We start from the raw sequence: 21,477 nt of genomic DNA, 5'->3' as shown, positions 1-21,477 counted from the left end.
AGCACTAATGGCGTTGTAGCACAACTGTACAGTTTTTAAAAATGTTTACACACCTGCTGATCCATGCTAGGTAAAGGTGTTCATTGTTGCCTATCCAACCCTGTTGTTACAACTAAAACAGTGAGGGATCGCCGAATGACTGTGCGTATCATGCACATTTTATGTTCCATAAGAATAATTTAGATAGATAAGAAACAGGCTTCCCACAGACCACTCATTACAAATATAAACAACACCACATGCCTGCCAACAAGCAAGCACTGTATGCTAGGCGGCCATATTGGATCGTATCATGACAACAAATGGATATGCACATGTATGTCATAGAACACTGTCCTAATACCAACTTTGAATGAGATCTGTTCAAGCATGTCTGAGTTATGGCTTTAGACAGGGGAAATTTGCAAACAAAATGGCTGCTAGGCGGCCATATTGGATCGTATCATGAAACAAATTGATGTGCATATGTATGCCATTGTATGTTGCCCCTGTACCAAGTTTGAAAAAAATCGGTCCAGGCATCTCCAAGAAACGGCTGCGGACGGACGGACGGACGGACAGACGGAACCCAATCCATAAGTCCCCGTCCCGGACTTTGTCCGGCGGGGACTAATTAGGGTAGCACTAGTCCAGAAGAATGGTGAATGGCGCCATTGTTATGGAAGGCTTCTGATGAGAACATTACAAGTTGTATAACATTTTTAATGGGGTTTTAACAGGTATTAGGCAAAAGGGTGATAAAACTACACACATGTCTCAACCACCACAACCATCATCAACAGACCATCCTTTGTTGACCATATTTTATATCCAAAAAACTGACAACATGTTTCTGATTAAAGTGTCAGCCAAATTGGGTGGAAAAATAGCTTGTAAATGGATGATAGGACATAGGCATATTATATAAATGTAGGACTAAAATTGATATGCTTGGCACATAATGAAGTAAACATTTATTAATTCTGTAAATTGATCAGTGTAATACTATGTACATGCATATAAGTTATGTATGTGTGTGTGTGTGTGTGTGTGTGATGCATACATGCCTGTCTGTAGATGTCTATCTGTCTTGTCTCTGTGTGGATATTCAATATTCAAGACATGCATGTCTGTCCGTCCGTCTGTGTGTGTGTGTGAGACGGCAGGCAAACGGTTACGCAAATTATTAAGTAAATGAATTGATGCATGATCACTGCTAAATGCTGGTTCTATCCTGACTACATAAAGGTGACCACAACAAGAATACCACAGACGGTTTATGATTCAGTTACATGCCTATATATGTGACGTCATATCCATTTCGACTTGTTATGTATCTAAAAAGTAAAATGTATCACACACTTAGAAATACAAGTATAAACATTTAAAAATTTGCAAAGAGAGGATTCAGGAAACGTATCCACAAAATAGTTGATATCACAAATATATACTCATAGTCAATACACAATGGCGAGTTGTTCTTACATAAATGTACAAATCTTGAATATAATCTCCTAATGAATGTATTCTAAGTAAGTCTTGGTTGATTGCAAACAATTTGTATTTGATGTTATAAATTTAAACTGGAAGCCCTGAAGATTGTGATCACCAAGTGATCATATTGAACTTACACATTACCACTGAGATACATCATAAAATTCATTTCAATATTCAAGAAATACTGTGACGAATGGAATTCTTTCAAATTCAAATGAACATATAATTACAGTTTTTATACGATAATACCAGTTTGAATGTACTTCAGGAGGAATAAATGCATGGAGCATTATGTGAATAGGTATAAAACATAGTTCCAATGATTGGATATGTAGAGTTATAGTGCCATCTGTAGTATATATACCGTACTGTCAAGTCTGTGAGGAGGTCCCGTGGAGGAGGTGGGTTTGCTTCAATTGATATCTTTGCTTTGGAGGGGACTGCCACTATCAGGAGTGATACTTAAACCCTCTGCTGAAAGTTTAACTTTAGTTTTTGGTATGTTAACTGCAGACGATTTTATTCTGGCAATATCATCATCCTCATAGGATACTGAATTGGTGGGAGTTAGTTGGCTTTTACTTGAGTCTTTGTAATAGTCCTCACAAAATGGTAGCTCCTCTGACTGTCCAGATATGTGTCTCTCAAGAATCGGAACTTTCTTTTCACTACTCACACCATCACTGCCATTAACAGTCATGTTTTCCATACCGGAAAGGACGCTATTTGTAAAAACGTCACCTTCATCCGTACCTGTAGAGCTGACATCATCAAGGTCATCATCATATTCAAAATCATCACCAAGGCCTTCAAAAGAAACAAAGTGATAAGAATACTTTTTACTACTGTACATCAGTATTGAAACACATTTCAATAACAATTAACAGCTACAAAGATGAAAAGGTGGAGATAGTAACACTACCTTTATACTATAGGGGAGGAGTGTACTAGCTAGTACACATAAAACACTCACCTTTATACTAGTATAGGGAAGGAGTGTACTAGTATACATAAAACACTATCTTTATACTAGTATAGGGAAGGAGTGTACTAGTATACATAAAACACTCACCTTTATACTAGTATAGGGAAGGAGTGTACTAGTATACATAAAACACTACCTTTATACTAGTATAGGGAAGGAGTGTACTAGTATACATAAAACACTACCTTTATACTAGTATAGGGAAGGAGTGTACTAGTATACATAAAACACTCACCTTTATACTAGTATAGGGAAGGAGTGTACTAGTATACATAAAACACTACCTTTATACTAGTATAGGGAAGGAGTGTACTAGTACACATAAAACACTACCTTTATACTAGTATAGGGAAGGAGTGTACTTTAGTATACATAAAACACTACCTTTATACTAGTATAGGGAAGGAGTGTACTAGTATACATAAAACACTACCTTTATACTAGTATAGGGAAGGAGTGTACTAGTACACATAAAACACTACCTTTATACTAGTATAGGGAAGGAGTGTACTAGTATACATAAAACACTCACCTTTATACTAGTATAGGGAAGGAGTGTACTTTAGTATACATAAAACACTACCTTTATACTAGTATAGGGAAGGAGTGTACTAGTATACATAAAACACTACCTTTATACTAGTATAGGGAAGGAGTGTACTAGTATACATAAAACACTACCTTTATACTAGTATAGGGAAGGAGTGTACTAGTATACATAAAACACTACCTTTATACTAGTATAGGGAAGGAGTGTACTAGTATACATAAAACACTACCTTTATACTAGTATAGGGAAGGAGTGTACTTTAGTATACATAAAACACTACCTTTATACTAGTATAGGGAAGGAGTGTACTAGTACACATAAAACACTACCTTTATACTAGTATAGGGAAGGAGTGTACTAGTATACATAAAACACTACCTTTATACTAGTATAGGGAAGGAGTGTACTAGTACACATAAAACACTCACCTTTATACTAGTATAGGGAAGGAGTGTACTAGTATACATAAAACACTACCTTTATACTAGTATAGGGAAGGAGTGTACTAGTACACATAAAACACTACCTTTATACTAGTATAGGGAAGGAGTGTACTAGTATACATAAAACACTACCTTTATACTAGTATAGGGAAGGAGTGTACTAGTATACATAAAACACTCACCTTTATACTAGTATAGGGAAGGAGTGTACTAGTACACATAAAACACTACCTTTATACTAGTATAGGGAAGGAGTGTACTAGTATACATAAAACACTACCTTTATACTAGTATAGGGAAGGAGTGTACTAGTATACATAAAACACTACCTTTATACTAGTATAGGGAAGGAGTGTACTAGTATACATAAAACACTACCTTTATACTAGTATAGGGAAGGAGTGTACTAGTACACATAAAACACTACCTTTATACTAGTATAGGGAAGGAGTGTACTAGTATACATAAAACACTACCTTTATACTAGTATAGGGAAGGAGTGTACTTTAGTATACATAAAACACTACCTTTATACTAGTATAGGGAAGGAGTGTACTAGTACACATAAAACACTACCTTTATACTAGTATAGGGAAGGAGTGTACTTTAGTATACATAAAGCACTGTAAGAACTTCATGTAAGACCTTCATACTAGTATTGGGGAGCTGACTAGTGTGTACTAGTATACATAACGTTAACATTAGAAGACGTCATGGCATCATAATGATTAACAAAATAGCACTAATGGCGTTGTAGCACAACTGTACAGTTTTTAAAAATGTTTACACACCTGCTGATCCATGCTAGGTAAAGGTGTTCATTGTTGCCTATCCAACCCTGTTGTTACAACTAAAACAGTGAGGGATCGCCGAATGACTGTGCGTATCATGCACATTTTATGTTCCATAAGAATAATTTAGATAGATAAGAAACAGGCTTCCCACAGACCACTCATTACAAATATAAACAACACCACATGCCTGCCAACAAGCAAGCACTGTATGTGTACACACATATCATTTGTAACTTTGAATCAATACACATGTATGTGTCAAAATCTGAGCCTGAAATGCAATAACTTTCAATAGCTTGTTTGTTCCAAGGACGATGTGTGTGTGTGTGTCTGTGTATCAGTAGGGATTGGATGATGTTGTTTATATTTGTATTGAGTGGTCTGTGGGAAGCCAGTTTCTTATCTAAATTGTTCTTAGGGAACATAAAATGTGTATGATACGCACAGTCATTTGGCGATCCCTTGCTATTTTACATGTATCTTTGCAATATGCATGATCATTTGGCTGTTGCTATGGGCGTGGTCTTGTTGCTAGGTGTATTTGCATTCATGTTTTGAATGTTTATTCACTTGTCTATTAATCTCTGTTATCTTTGTAATATATGTGATCATTTGGCTGTTGCCATGGCATGGTGGCATGGTCTTGTTGCCAGGCATATTTGCATATATTTTTTGTATGCTTGTTCACTTAAAGAATCCTTATCTTTGTGAAATACACCACTATTTGGCTGTTGCTATGGGCTTGGTCATGGTTGCTAGGGATATTTGCATACATTTTTGAATGTTTACTCACTTGCCTACCAGATGATGTTATTTAACCAAAATACTGCCATTTGGTTGTTGCTAAGGGCGTGGTCATGGTTGCTAGGGCCAACTGTGTCAAAAGGTTTTGAAAAATATCACTTCTAGAAAAATCTTACCAAGTTTCAGTCTCACTGAGTACTTTTTGAGAGATGTTTTTAACCAAAATTTACATTTTTACATCTACTTTGCATATCACTTATTAGGTCATCATATGCTTAATGCTTCTTCATCTATACACCCCTAAATGCATTCCCATTAAATTTCAGCCCAATCTGCCAAGTAGTTTTGGAGTTAAAGATTTTTTACCAAAAAGATACATTTTTAGCCCTAATTTGCATATCACTGATGGGATCATCATGTCGTGAACACTTCTTAATCTAAACACCCTTAAGAATGTTCTCACCAAATTTCAGACCGGTCTGCCCAGTAGTTTTTTGACCAAAATTCACATTTTTAGACCCAAATCACACAGCGGTGGTACAAATGTAAGATCATTTTGATTTGAACAGAACAATTTCCCAACTAGACACCCAAGGTAACAAGTCATTGAGAATGACATAGTCCCCGCTATAATTGTAACAAGTCATTGAGAATGACATAGTCCCCACTATAATTGGGTTTTAAGGAATTATCACTACTCTGATCACGCAACAACATTTGTGAACCTAAAACAAACAGACTTAGATATGTTGTGTGTGCTTGTTGGACATGGAATATGCCTCCAACAATAAAGGATTGGTTGGGTATGGGGGATCATATCATGATGAAAATGGAGTCTGAGTTATGGCTTTGGACATGGAAAATTCACAAACAAAATGGCTGCCAGGCAGCCATATTGGATCGTATCACGACGAAAATGGATATGCACATGTACTATAAAGTATGTCATAGAACGCTGTCCTAATACCAACTTTGAATGAGATCTGTTCAAGCATGTCTTAGTAATGGCTTTGGACATGGAAAATTCACAAACAAAATGGCTGCCAGGCAGCCATATTGGATCGTATCACAACGAAAATGGATATGCACATGTATGTCATAGAACACTGTCCTAATACCAACTTTGAATGAGATCTGTTTAAGCATGTCTGAGTTATGGCTTTGGACATGGAAAATTCACAAACAAAATGGCTGCCAGGCAGCCATATTGGATCGTATCACGACGAAAATAGATATGCACATGTATGTCATAGAACACTGTCCTAATACCAACTTTGAATGAGATCTGTTCAAGCATGTCTGAGTTATGGCTTTGGACATGAAAATTCACAAACAAAATGGCTGCTAGGCAGCCATATTGGATCGTATCATGACAACAATGAATATGCACATGTATGTCATAGAACACTGTCCTAATACCAACTTTGAATGAGATCTGTTAAAGCATGTCTGAGTTATGGCTTTAGACAGGGAAAATTCGCAAACAAAATGGTTGCTAGGTGGCCATATTGGATCGTATCATAAAACAAATTGACGTGCATATGTATGCTATAGTGTGTTGCCCCTGTACCAAGTTTGAAAAAAATCGGTCCAGGCATCTCCAAGAAACGGCTGCGGACGGACGGACGGACGGACGGATGCACGGACAGACGGAACCCAATCCATAAGTCCCCGTTCCGGACTTCGTCCGCGGGGACTAATAATACACTCACCAAATATCATATGACAATCGGTTTGGGAGCCTTCAGTATTTACAAGGGGGGAGAACCGGAGGAATCGGGGGTGGGTCACATTTTACAAACCTGTTCTTGGGGGAGGGTCATATTTTGCATTACAACATTTGGGGGAGGGTCACATTTAACAATCCATAGTTTTGTGACCAAATTGGAGATTCAATTATTGTCAATTTGTTTTGTGTGTTTTCAGATGTAAAAGTGAGATGAGCACTCAACATTTACTTTTACGAGTACTTTGCATGCCAAAATACAAAAATAAAAATACATATATTGTAAGAAAATTGTTTAAAATAAAACGATGCATTTGTTGAGTGTACCATCTCACCTTATCACTCACACTTTCCATGAATGTTGTTGTTAAAATATGATGGTGATGATAGCAGTGATGAAGAAGATGATGATGATGATGATGATGATGATGATGATGATGATTTAGTTTTGAATGTCATAGAGAACACGGACAGTGATACATGTACTGACTCAAGTAGTAACAGTGAATCAGATTTGAGTGACACTGATAATAGCAATACTGAAGGTGAAGGTGATGATGATGACAATGACATCAGGGTACTTTTACAAGTGACCAGATCAGGCAGAGTATGCACAACATGGAAAGCATGTTTTCGATACTAACTAGATTGTGTATGATTATAAGAGAAAGGTAACTAGCCAGTCTTTTACTGTTTGTCACTTTATAATTATGTACAAATATTGCTTTCTAATACAGAGTCAAAATCATTTAATTTGTATGTATACATACAATGGGAATATTGATTAACGTTCAGTATATGCAAATGTGATGGGGAGGGTCATGTTTTACAAAATGGGACAAAGGGGAGGAGGGTCACTTTTTACGAATGGAGAGAGGGTCATGTTTTTCTTAACAGACCATGTGTGATTTCCCCCCCCCCCCCCTGTAAATACGGAAGGCTCCCTTATAGCGGTTTTTGACTTTAAGTTGTTTACACACACACACACATACTTTGCTATGCCTATAGCACTACTTAACCTTATCAGTTCAGTTGTGCTAATAATATACCAGCCAGACAGGCTATCCAATCTAAACCTACAGTTTGGGGACATTAAGGACTTGTTTTTGTTACTGCTGCTGCTACTGTTTTTTGTTTGTTGTTGTTGTTGTTGTTGTTGTCACTGTAAACTAATGATCATTATGTCTTAGAATGATATAATTATACTTGGAAAGTTCGAATAATAGGAATTTTCTATTCTCACAAGCCACTGAAGCACAATTTTTCAGCTGATGCAAATAAAAATATAGTACGTACAATGATGGCTCTCTGCATGTGAACTTGTTATACAGATATGGCATTGGCAATGTATCACAGTGTGCACCTTGAAAATAAAAATCCTAAACTCTTGTTGATACTGTATTTATGGCAATTTCAACCCATTACTAAAATCAAGGAAAAATCATCAGGTCACATGAGTTCAAAATGATATGAAAATTTAGGCATTTTCAAAGAATCCAAAATGGCCAACGAGTACTGTGTTAACTCTAGTTATGGAAAGGTACAGGAGTGTAGATTTCTTTGACAATTAACAGTGAACCTAAATTTCTTTCACTATTTCCAAATGTCCAAGAAGAAGCCATTCTCACAAGCCATTCTCACATATTTCTGCTGAAGCAATGAAATATGTACTCTGGCATCTTACAGCGCACTTTTCAGGATTTTGTTTAAGTTATAGATAGTCTTGAGCTATGATATCATGATGATCCAACCAATCAAAGAACCTATGTATTCAAAACACAATTCCCCATATGTACCTGATGCAATGATATCATGATGATCCAACCAATCAAAGAACCTATATATTCAAAACACAATTCCCCATATGTACCCGATGCAATGATATCATGATGATCCAACCAATCAAAGAAACTATATATTCAAAACACAATTCCCCATATGTACCCGATGCAATGATATCATGATGATCCAACCAATCAAAGAACCTATGTATTCAAAACACAATTCCCCATATGTACCCGATGCAATGATATCATGATGATCCAACCAATCAAAGAACCTATATATTCAAAACACAATTCCCCCATATTTACCTGATGCAATGACATCATGATGATCTGACCAATCAAAGAACCTATATATTCAAAACACAATTCCCCATATGTACCCGATGCAATGACATCATGATGATCTGACCAATCAAAGAACCTATATATTCAAAACACAATTCCCCATATGTACCCGATGCAATGACATCATGATGATCTGACCAATCAAAGAACCTATATATTCAAAACACAATTCCCCATATGTACCCGATGCAATGACATCATGATGATCCAACCAATCAAAGAACCTATATATTCAAAACACAATTCCCCATATGTACCTGATGCAATGACATCATGATGATCTGACCAATCAAAGAACCCATATATTCAAAACACAATTCCCCATATGTACCCGATGCAATGACATCATGATGATCCAACCAATCAAAGAACCTATATATTCAAAACACAATTCCCCATATGTACCCGATGCAATGACATCATGATGATCTGACCAATCAAAGAACCTATATATTCAAAACACAATTCCCCATATGTACCTGATGCAATGACATCATGATGATCTGACCAATCAAAGAACCCATATATTCAAAACACAATTCCCCATATGTACCCGATGCAATGACATCATGATGATCTGACCAATCAAAGAACCTATATATTCAAAACACAATTCCCCATATGTACCCGATGCAATGACATCATGATGATCTGACCAATCAAAGAACCTATATATTCAAAACACAATTCCCCATATGTACCCAATGTATATGGTTACGGACGTTGATCAGCCATTGTATCTACAATTTGTCACTGTAAAATAAATAAAGCACTTTTGTAGATGCCACTGTGAGTAAATATAAATTTTATAGGGCCATTCCCTTCAAGCAACCATATTTTCTGGCCATATCTGGCCATAAATTTAAGAAAGTATCATAAACAACACTTCAATAACCACAGGTTGTGAATGATTATGAATTACATTTATTTGAGTGAACTCGCATGAATTGGCTGATCTCAACTTGTTGTACTTGGTACAAACTAGTGATCATATCTGACGATACATAGCATCAGTGAAATCCATGCTCTCACAAACCCTATTTGATACTTTCAGGCAAGAGTTGTCAGTCGTTATTTTCTGTTCATATTATGCTAAGCTTGTCCGTAGGATGACAACATTAAATTCTGTTCACATCATTCCAAGCTAATGTCCGTAGAATGACAAAATTGAATTTCGGCAACAAGAACCCAACTTGTCCAAGTCAGGTTAATGTGGTGTACTATCATACCAAGGCATTGTATATCACATGGTTTGTATGAGGCAGTCTGATTGGTTGTAGTGTTGATGTACAAAATATAATGACAAAATTAGCTATGCAGAAATAACCAACTTGTATGTGAACGGTACCACAGCCTCTTAGCGGTGTGTCTTGGACGGTGTCGTAAAAGAGGCTGTGGTTTACGACAATGGGAACAATTAAACTTGCATATTTGCTATTAAGTTTAAATCCTAAGAACTTAATCGGAAAAACTTACTTGATGCAAGTTCAAAATTTATATCCAGGCTGCTTTCTTGACTATCATGATTACTCTCAGCTCCAACACCGACACCACGTGGTCCTGGTGGTATTTGTATGGTTCGACTGTGGTGGATTTCATCTGAAATCTGTTCCAACACTTTCAATGAGTTTGCATACTGTTGTTTGGCACTAATCACGCACTTCTGTAGGTCCAATACATTCTGCTTCAGTTGCTGACATTTGATTTGGAATTCCGACACCATATCATAATAAGGCCTGTCACAATTAAATAAATTCACAGAAAGGTTAGTTAATATAAGTATGTTGATACAATGATTTAATATAATAGTAAATTCCAATGCATTATTATCAATCAATCATTATATCTTACAATGTGATATATTATATTTCACACTTTCATATTTTACAAACATCAACTTTGGAAGGCTAGAGATTTGCATAACCATTGGAAGGAATTCATAGAGTGCTCTCATTTCATGTGCTTGTTTGTTTGTAAGTATATAGGTAAGTAAATATGTAGGTAAGTAAGTAAGTAAATATGTATGTAGGTAAGTATTAAAGTAAGCACATAAGTGAGTGAGTGAGTGAGTGAGTGAGTAAGTAAACAAACAACCTTACTTTGATCGAGATATCGTTCTTTTCATTTTCTTGTAAAGTTGATTGACCTTGAAACAAGCTTGTGCAAATTTCTCTGATTTCACTTTATGTTCCCATTCACTCCCAGCCCGTTCTTGTTCAGCGTCCATCACCTGTACATGTATGATAATAAGATGGGTACAAAAATATTAGATAATAAGATATGAGAGCTGAAAGTAAGATGTTAATTTAGCTCATAACGACATAAGCTTGAAGCAGGTGGTATGGAAACGAATAAAGCAAGAAATTGGGCAAAAAATTCTTAACTCTCATTTTTAAATTAACTATAGCCTTCTAGCATTGTGTAAGGATACCACCCCACTTGTACTACTTCTTTGAACATCATTTCATGTCACAGCTGTAACTTTATTAGTGCAGCAGTCGGTCACAGTGTATTGCTAGCAGATATTGGTATATCTGTGACAGGGATCACCCATCAATATTGTACTGTATTTAGTACAGCCAGCTGTTCCCATCAATATGTAACCTGATCTTTACATGAACCACTGCATGTTCTGTTTGCTGTGATAATACTTAAAGCAGACAGACTGTGGTGAACACCGCTTTGTACAACAATTAGTGATTGACGTGTTCTTAATGAACATATGAATAGTAGGGGGGGGGGGCTTAAGCATATGCAACAACTAAGGTGTACATACACCAATTAACGAGTCTTAGACTGACTTACCCTCATGGTGGCGTGGTTCAACATCTCTTGCCATGCCGAGTCAAAACTTTTGTCTTTTTCACTAACGAGTCTCTCTTCAGCAAGTTGTATTGTCTCTTTGGCTGCTCTGTGAACACCTGTTGCCTGCTGATATTGCCTTGCTGCTGCCTGGGCTTCAACTTGCGCCTAATGCAATATGGGTATAAGGACTGAGGTTAGTATTCACACACCATTGATGATGTAGGATACTGAGTCGAATCGACCAACACAACTATTTTCATATCATCAAACAGTTCATTGTAGCTTAAGCTTCATTTGCTCCAGTCTAAAATACAGCTGAGTAAACTACATCAATAACTACAGTATTTTCATACTTTTAGAAGACAAACATATCAATTTTTGGCCAAAATACCTGTAGCCATTGCTTTACTGAGTGGGAATAGTCATGAAACTATGCCAAACGACTATTCCCTCTCATGGCAATAGCTATGTTTATTTAGATGAAAGATACCATGGAAATACAGTTGTTATTGACGTAGAAATTACTCACCTGTATTTTAGACTGGGCACAAACATTTTGTACTTACGTCATTGCTATGCATGTGCTCTTAGGAGAAAGTCATGAGCATACTGCTCATGTTCAGCACACACAAGGAAAAATTCACTCATGGCCCAAATTATCAAACACGGTAGATATTTGGCTCACGGTCACGAATGACCAAAATACCATGAGAGGAATTGGCATAAGAAAATTGCCACCAGTGAAATTTTGCTCAGCTTAAATTTTGCTCTAGTGTGTGCCTGGCTTTAGATATAAAACAAAATCTTCCTTGAATTTTTTTAAATTCACTATAAATGAGACAGTAAAAAATATCAAATTTTGAAAGCGTATGTGACATGTTTCATATGCTCATATGCTCTAGGAATTACAATTTTCACATAGATCTTTTCATACTCATTCTTGTATGTACTGGGTGTATTCAAGAGCAAAAATGTTCTGCCAACTGCAGGCACTGTTGGAGTGTTGCCCATGAAAAACAAAAACAGATGGCAGGCACTCATATGGGAAAACAGTCGCATTTCATGCAACTTTCAGTATTTATTGATAACACATAACGATTTGCACAATTAAAATATACCATTACAATAATAATTGTTTAGGCCAAGTATGTATGAATTTGGCTTGGCTAGTAAGTGAAGTGATGTTCAAGAAGAAAACTTCTTGGGATATTAGTCCAAAGTAGTGATAAATAACTATCTAGCAGGTGACTCCGTTTCACGACTGGAAATCTGTCACCCCAACTCGGAGGGTAAACATTTGGCAGTTTGCAAAACATTGATAGAACATTGTGAAAATTAATGCCCTTCGTATGTACTAACTTTTTGTTGTCATGTTTATGTAAACGCGTTCCAGATGAAAAGGTCAAAGGTTATTCACAAACAAAATGGCTGCCAGGCAGCCATATTGGATCGTATCACAACGAAAATGGATATGCACATGTATGTCATAGAACACTGTCCTAATACCAACTTTAAATGAGATCTGTTCAAGCATGTCTGAGTTATGGCTTTGGACATGAAAATTCGCAAACAAAATGGCTGCCAGGCAGCCATATTGGATCGTATCACAACGAAAATGGATATGCACATGTATGTCATAGAACACTGTCCTCATACCAACTTTGAATGAGATCTGTTCAAGCATGTCTGAGTTATGGCCATGGACATGAAAATTCACAAACAAAATGGCTACCAGGCAGTCATATTGGATCGTATCACAATGAAAATGGATATGCACATGTATGTCATAGAACACTGTCCTAATACCAACTTTGAATGAGATCTGTTCAAGCATGTCTGAGTTATGGCTTTGGACATGAAAATTCACAAACAAAATGGCTGCTAGGCGGCCATATTGGATCGTATCATGACAACAATGAATATGCACATGTATGTCATAGAACACTGTCCTAATACCAACTTTGAATGAGATCTGTTAAAGCATGTCTGAGTTATGGCTCTAGACAGGGAAAATTCGCAAACAAAATGGTTGCTAGGCGGCCATATTGGATTGTTTCATAAAACAAATTGATGTGCATATGTATGCCATAGTATGTTGCCCCCTGTACCAAGTTTGAAAAAAAATCGGTCCAGGCATCTCCAAGAAACAGCTGCGGACGGACGGACGGACGGACGGAACCCAATCCATAAGTCCCCCGTTCCGGACTTCGTCCGCGGGGACTAACCAGATTCTTGTCATTAAGTGCTCCACCCCTGCTACTCAATGGCAAGAGTCTGGGTAAACGAGACTAACATAAACAAAAAATCTGGTCAGCTGATGAGCATATTTTGTGCTTGGTAATTGCTTGGTTCTTTCAACTGCATGCATATCATCAATGAATCAGGAATTATTTCTCTTACAATATATTACATTGTTATTAATATAATATCATAACAGTATAACAATCAGGTAGTCTCCACTTAATATCTTTGATAAAAGAGCTTTAAAAGTTTTATTCAACAATTTGCACCATTTAAAATGATCGGTTTCATCTCAAAACCAAATATAACTAATATTGTATTGTTTCATTGCACATTGCAAGTGTTCTGATCATTACTCCGTAATTTCATACACAAACATGATATAAACACACACACAATATTATAGACCCCCATCCCACACAAAATCTTGTTACCTGATAGTTCCCACCAAATTACCAATGTTGCCTGGCACAGAGAGAGAGAGAGAGAGAGAGAGAGAGAGAGAGAGAGAGAGAGAGAGAGAGAGAGAGAGAGAGAGAGAGAGAGAGAGAGAGAGAGAGAGAGAGAGAGAGAGAGAGAGAGAGAGAGAGAGAGAGAGAGGGAGAGAGAGAGACTTTGTTTTCATTTCACCATTAGTATTAAACCAAGGTTACATGTACATAGACTTACATCTCTGGCTTCATTGAGTGCAAGATAATATGGTCTAGCCTTCTTCACTGTTTTACCCATTTTCTTACCCATCATATTTAGTTTCAGGGTATACGTTGCAACTGTTTCTCGAAACTTTGCTCGTGCTTCCTGTAAGTGAGACAATCAATAATGGTCACTGGTCATATTTATGGAGTGTCTAGTGACTGCCACCTGTCACCAGCATGGGTCACTCAGTCGACAATGGGACTCAGAACTATCTCAGACTACCAACAAACTGAAGAATGACACAGACAACCATGCAGCTCCCTGTGTGGAGTTTTGCCAAATTTTCATTTTCTCGTACAAAGTACAAGAGCTATACTCAATCACCGATGACATCTGTTACTCAAATGTGTGTGAACACTTAATTTTGAAGATGTTGTGATAAAAGAGTTAAACTAGATTGACTTCTTACGGATTGCTGACATTCTAGGCATTTGAATTTACTATCAATTATCATATACATGTACATAATCTGTTGAGTTTTGAGTTTGAGTACAGATAAATTAAAAAATATATCACTAACTGTAATTTACTCCCATGGTTACAAAGAAATCAGATTTAAGGTAAAGCTCATTTTGCATTTTGATTATTGAAATAATAATCGCTGGTCGAGTGTATGTGTGGAATTCACATCAGGCTATGTGTTGATGAGTTACAGGTGAGATGGTGGGGGTCGTGGGGAAAAATCATTTTGAGCAATCATGTTTTTGCAGACCCCCCCCCCCCACCTGTCACAGGCTCAACAATTTTCATGTCCCCTCCTACAAATAAACACAATAATTTTACACCCCCCCCCCCCCAATCCACACACACAACATACACACAATTGCAAGCTGTAACCTTTAAGGCTATATATAGTTCGATAGTTGCAATATTCAATGAACATCTATCTGCATTCAGGATGTACAACTGTAAACAATATGGTGCACTATATTAAAGTACAAGTGACAACCAATGTGAACACTACACAAAAACCCATGTAAGTAACTTTGTGTTGATACATGCTTTGGAGCATATCTAAAATTCATAAACCAGTGGAATAAAATTCAAAGTTTGCTAGATATTCTGAAATTACAAAATAAATCCGCCCGATCAAAATAATAAAAAGGTTAATAATAACAATAGAAAAGGAAATAAAGTATAAACATCAAATGTCATTTAATATATTCATTACTAAAACAGATTCATCACAGCATTATGACAAATCTGTAATGTGTGTTACTTTTAAATTACAATTTTTCATTTTTTTGGTAAACTTGTATAATTTGTATACGTAACATATGAATATATCAGTACAGATGTTTCATAATCAAATGTATACTTCAGTTAATTGACAAAAATATCAAATATTTTATACCAACTGCTGTAAGCAACTAATCTGAACTGAATTTCTGTCAATTATCAGGCATTGCATGAATGAGATAATTGTTTAATGCTGCTTTGTACAAACAGATGCACAAACTGTTAGAACAAAATGATGTCAATAATGCTGAGTGGCTTTTTCAGAAACCCTCCACTTTATCTGTGCCACCCACTTGTCACCTAAAAATCATGGCAAGAACAAAGAGATTCTTTTAAGTTGGGATATAAAAAAACCAAAAAAAACAGTTTTACTGTGTTTTCTTTGCAAAACAAAAACTTTGTAAGTAGACTGTCACAATAATGGGTTCATTGTTCATACTAGTTTTATTACTGGATTTGGGTTTAGTTATGTGTATTGGTTTATATAGACACTGATTACTGAAATATTTTTAGCACTACATATATATTAACAAAAACATCCCAGAATCATCAGGCATTTTTCATGTTATGTGGTTGCACTTGAAGTTTTTAAATAATTTTTCATGAAAAGTTTTCAGCGAGTTATAATAAGCCTTGTTCGTGGTACAAGAACTTATCATTATCAAAATTATTGAACAAAAATTCTTTACAATAGTTTGGTATACAACGTATGAAGTTCAAAATGCAAACTTTACTCTGTTATAAATTTTCACTGGTGAAGCCAAGTTTTATTTAGACCGTCGTAAAATAATGAACTGAACTATAATATCAGATATCATTATGTTTTTAACTGAGATTATAAGTCAGGTCATTTATCTCAGTAATTTGATTTGATGGTAGTGTTTTGTAATTATTTTGGCAATTGTCAACAGTACTTTTGACAATACTCTTAAAAATTGAGGTGCCACTATTACACATATATCTAGGGATATTTAAAATTATGTTTCTTTGGAAAAAGCTCTCATGTTTTATTGTTTCATGTCTAGTTGCAATCGATGTCACCGACTCTCAAATGCCATGAGCAAGGAAATATTTTCCTACATTTATTTTTTCATGTGTTATTTCACAAAGTGTCACATTAAGTGGTGATTTTGGTTACCATGGCAACTTTGGCAAGTGATTTTCATAGGATGACTAATGTACCACTGGGTGTAACCCTGCATAATAAATCCTACTCTAGAGAGAATCGAGATGACAAATATAGACTCTCTCACAGATACTACAGTGACTGCATAATTGTACTTGAATATCCCTGTACTGTGCACCCTCATCTATCACATAGGGCTAACCTTTAGTTGATGTGTTAGTGTGATGCGCCATTGTATAGTGTGATGCGCCATTGTTAGTGTGATGCACCATTGGGCTTTGTGTTAACATAGAGCATCACACGTGATAGATGAGGTACAGGGGTTTTAAAGTACAATTATGCAGTAGATATCAATACATACAAAACAACCCAAGTTTTAGCAATATGCAAAGCTCTGAGTACTGTGAGAGAGTCTATGACAAACAGTGCCTTGACGGATGCATACTATTACATGCCTGGCCACTAGAAGAGCCTGAAAGCAGATAGTATTAGTTACTAATAGAACAGTATCAGTACATGTAATATGAGGTTTACTTACGTCAAGTTCATTTTCAAGTTTGTTGATTTCATTCGTCGATGCATTCAGTTTATCTAACTCCATCTGTAACAAACCAGAACCATAAATCAAACCATGAATCAAAGCTGACAAACAGCTGTCTTCATAACCATATCATGTATTTGACACACACCAATAACAGATGATGGATCACAACGCCTTAATGTCACCTTGCCCCAATTTAAGTAGATCGGATTTGTGGGTTGATTGCTTCCTTTTATTTTTCATTGTGTTTAACATAAATAAAAGTGCCAATGGCATTGTAGCACAAATGTTGTCACTTTAATTTTCTGTAATGATTATGTGGTCTTGTTGCTAGACATATTTGCATACATAATTTGAAGATTTCTTTCCATGCCTACCCATCCATGGTGTTATATCTACAATATTACACCATCATTTAAATGTTACTATGGGCATGGTCTTGTTGCTAGGCATATCTACATATAATTTTGCAATAATCGTCTCCGGTGTTACTTTGGCATTATATGCCATTGTTGTCCTGTTGCTATGGGCATGGACCTGTTGCTAAGTGCATTTACATATTTAAAACAATTTTTATTCAATTGCATACCCATCACTGTTGTTATAATTGTAGAAAAACCATCATTTAACTGTTGCAAAGGGTGTGGTCATGGTTGCTAGGTCCAACTACATAAGTATGACACACTCATAATTTGCAGACTAACAGTAACACTTTCAGAATCATAACCAAATTTCATCCCCAGTAGTTTGAGAAGTAAAGCTCAATACCAAAATCACTTGCATCATCTACAAGACAGACAGACAGACAGACAGACAGACAGACAGACAGGCATGTTACCTTGAACCAATCTATGGTTCAGCTTGTGTTAAACTTAGTTAGAGCATGTTTTCAAGCAACCTCAAGGAGAGATTAATTCCAGTGCCATTCACACACACTTGTTACATTATGTTAAGTACCAAATAAAATGTTTAATGAGATCAATAAAACAATAATTCTGTACTCATCTGGCCTAAATATTCATACAGACAATTCACCTAAGCTTATTGGGGCAAGTTGAAATGGGACAAGTTGAAATTGGGGCGAAGTGAATCACAATCCGTAAATATTTCACAGGATCCTATATGATCATGTCAGTATATATGTGGTATCTGACTATTACATGTATTATCAAAGAAAGGGATCAAAAGTCATCACCAAGATGCACCCTGTCTACTGATATCATTACTACTCTTTGGACTGTCACCCTAGTCGCAAATCTGGGTCACCCAGTTTTGTGACCTCAACAAATCGCCATGGCTGACTGCACAACCTTTGTCAAATACGACACAAATACACAAGTAACACACGGCTTAGAAGCATACAAGTTTACATGTAACTTCAGATAGAAATGTCGAGATACAGATGTGGCCAAATGTATAATGCTGTAGTTACCCATGTATATACGCATACAATGATGACGTGACGAAGCCTTTTGTTTTCCAGTACAAAACCTATGGTCCTTTAAAAAATTTTAAATAGGTACGCGATGAGTAATGGTGTGTAATCACGGATCACCATTTACACTGACAATTAAAGCATGTCATGTCATTGTTGTTATCCCGGACAAAACTGTTCATATTTAAATCGGGGTTCTAAATACACAGGATACACCTATGGCAGCTGGCCCTACACGGTCACTTTCTCCCTTATCGACGACGTCACTGTAACTGGTAACCTAATGGTCATGTGTGAAGTAAACAGTCAAACTGATAAACGTCTATATAATGTACCATGTGTACATAGTACTGTCGAGATACGTGAACAGATGGATAGATTGTATACAAACTGAAGGTAATAGTCAGTAACTGAGCGGACGAGAAATCTGAACTCCGCTACAACCGAATCCTGTAGCCTTTTGTGTACTGCAAACATGTTTAACGTCGTTGAACTGCGTTTGTCTGATATTTTAATTAATTGTGACGTACTTTTTATTTCAATACGATTTGCGAAATCGCTGTTCAACAGTTTGATAGTGTTGTCTGGTATATGCTGAAATGGTGGAAGTATGGGTGATACTTCAATTAATGCTTAGATTTGCATTGACAATGTGCCATGGCCATGGTCATGGTCGCAGTACTGTAGATGTCATTGATCACCATGACTGTCGTTGGGAGATCTCTAGGATAACTCACGGTCAAAATATAATGTGGTAGTGTACATTGTAGGGGCGTTTCCATAACAAGTTGTACATTGCACCCGATATAGTGGTTACAGTGTGTAAATAACCATTTAGTCCGTTATGAAGTATGTGCGATACTGGTACGAAACGAAAATACTCAGACAAGAACAACTCTTACTTTTATCCTTGGATCAAGATCTTGATCTTGTTCGTTTTCCTCACTTGTCGGCAACTTTTCTGTGTCGGTCATGATGACATATACACAAATCACTCGAGTACCCACGGCTTCCGTGCTACTGTGCTGTGTGCCTGTGGCGACCTCCACACCAACAAAACTATCGTAGACGGGGAGTCAAAGTACATATGCAAATATTGACTCCCTAAGTTTGGAGATCTAAATCATGCGTCAGTTACTGACGTCACATGAGGTCATTCAATTATTTTCATGGTATTGCTAACACTAACAGCCAAACTGATTAATATCAGATTGGCTAACAGTGTAGTCTGGATGCCAACGTGGTTTCTAAGTTCAGTTTAGATGTTTATTTGAGTACATGTAACAAAACCCTGGAGAGTTGTTAATGGTACAAAACATAAAAGGAAAATTATAACAAAACTAATAAACTATGTAAAAGAAGCATTACATAACATAATAAAACTAATGAACTACAAAAGCTATTCAGTGAAAAGAAAGAGAAAAATAATGTATGGTAATTAGACAGATTTATGGAGATGTATATTTTATTATGTATTTCAATTATTTTGTAGGTGGTGGTCTCTTTGTATATTGCTTAATTTGATATATTTGCAATAATTAGATTTGTGTTGCTCATTGTTTCTTTAAATTTTTGTTCTTCTGGTAAGTTTCTAAAATTATCAATAAATATATCAGCTTCATTAAATAGGTCTTGCCTGTGTAAATCATAAATGGGACATAATCTACTTGTTGCTGGTATTTTGTTGTAACCACCTTTTTCAATTTCAAGTTTGTAGTCGCTATAGTCTAAATTTGTTATTACTCTTAGTTCAGGATTATTTGAGTTTGTATGTTCTAAGTTTACTGTTATTATTTCCATTTCCCCCTCACTGTTATTTAAACTGTTTCCCCCACTGTGAGATGAAGCTTGTTTGTAACTGATGTTCAATGTTGATCATTTGTTGTGTTTTTATTCTTTTACTAATTTCATTAACTGGTAATTGATTTACATCGTTATTAGGCAGATAAGAAGTTGTGCATTTGTACCAGTTTGTCTTGTTTTCTTTGTTGAAATTGAAAGCTTCTCGTAATATTGTTGTCTTTTGTATTCATTACATGGACAAGATATTTTATTGCTTGTTTCTTCACAAATATATCTAATGTGAATCTTCCAAGTTCCACATAAATCCCCACTTTAGTGGTTTTCTTTAATATCCCTAGCATAAATCGCCAGAAGTTAGTATTTACAGTTTCAGTAGGCGAATCTTTGGAGCACTCATCACTCCATATGTCACACATCCATATACAACTATTGGTCTTATTAGTTTATCAAATATATCTGGCATTAATGGTGGATTTACAACTAAAACATCGAACGATCGACGAACGACTGTACGTATCATACACAATTTATGTTTCCTAAGAACGATTTTAATAAATGGATAAGAAACAGGCTTTCCACGACCACTCATTACAAATATAAACAACACCACACTCCTGCCGACAAGCAGGCACTGTACGTGCTCAGAAACAAGCAGTAATTATATAAAGTAATTACTTTAATTGATAACTGAAATGATAGGTTGGAGCTCGGTAACTGGCAGCTAATCTCGCTTTGAAATGT

The 21,477-nt window shown here is 36.2% G+C and overlaps 1 protein-coding gene across 2 annotated transcripts; it reads right to left on the bottom strand.

Annotated features, from left to right (window-relative positions):
• Positions 1-415: 415 nt before the first annotated feature.
• On the bottom strand, positions 416-19,998 carry LOC144433895 (SH3 domain-binding protein 5-like). 2 transcript variants are annotated; one of them, XM_078122292.1, is made up of 8 exons: positions 19,836-19,998; positions 17,496-17,558; positions 14,566-14,694; positions 11,656-11,820; positions 10,950-11,080; positions 10,327-10,586; positions 10,199-10,204; positions 416-2,283 (listed from the first exon to the last, which is right to left on the bottom strand). In XM_078122292.1, the coding sequence occupies exons 1-8, from the start codon at positions 19,905-19,907 to the stop codon at positions 1,889-1,891; spliced, it is 1,221 nt and encodes a 406-aa protein (XP_077978418.1). In that variant the 5' UTR covers positions 19,908-19,998; the 3' UTR covers positions 416-1,888. The 2 variants fall into 2 exon arrangements, with proteins under 2 accessions (XP_077978418.1, XP_077978417.1); XM_078122291.1 differs by lacking the exon at positions 10,199-10,204 and having other exon boundaries at positions 419-2,283.
• Between the last annotated feature and the right edge of the window lie 1,479 nt (positions 19,999-21,477).

Source organism: Glandiceps talaboti, chromosome 4, assembly GCF_964340395.1.
Source record: "Glandiceps talaboti chromosome 4, keGlaTala1.1, whole genome shotgun sequence".
NCBI lineage: Eukaryota > Metazoa > Hemichordata > Enteropneusta > Spengelidae > Glandiceps > Glandiceps talaboti.
The sequence above is the reverse complement of the archived record's forward strand: the minus strand, read 5'-3'. Positions and strand labels throughout refer to the sequence as shown.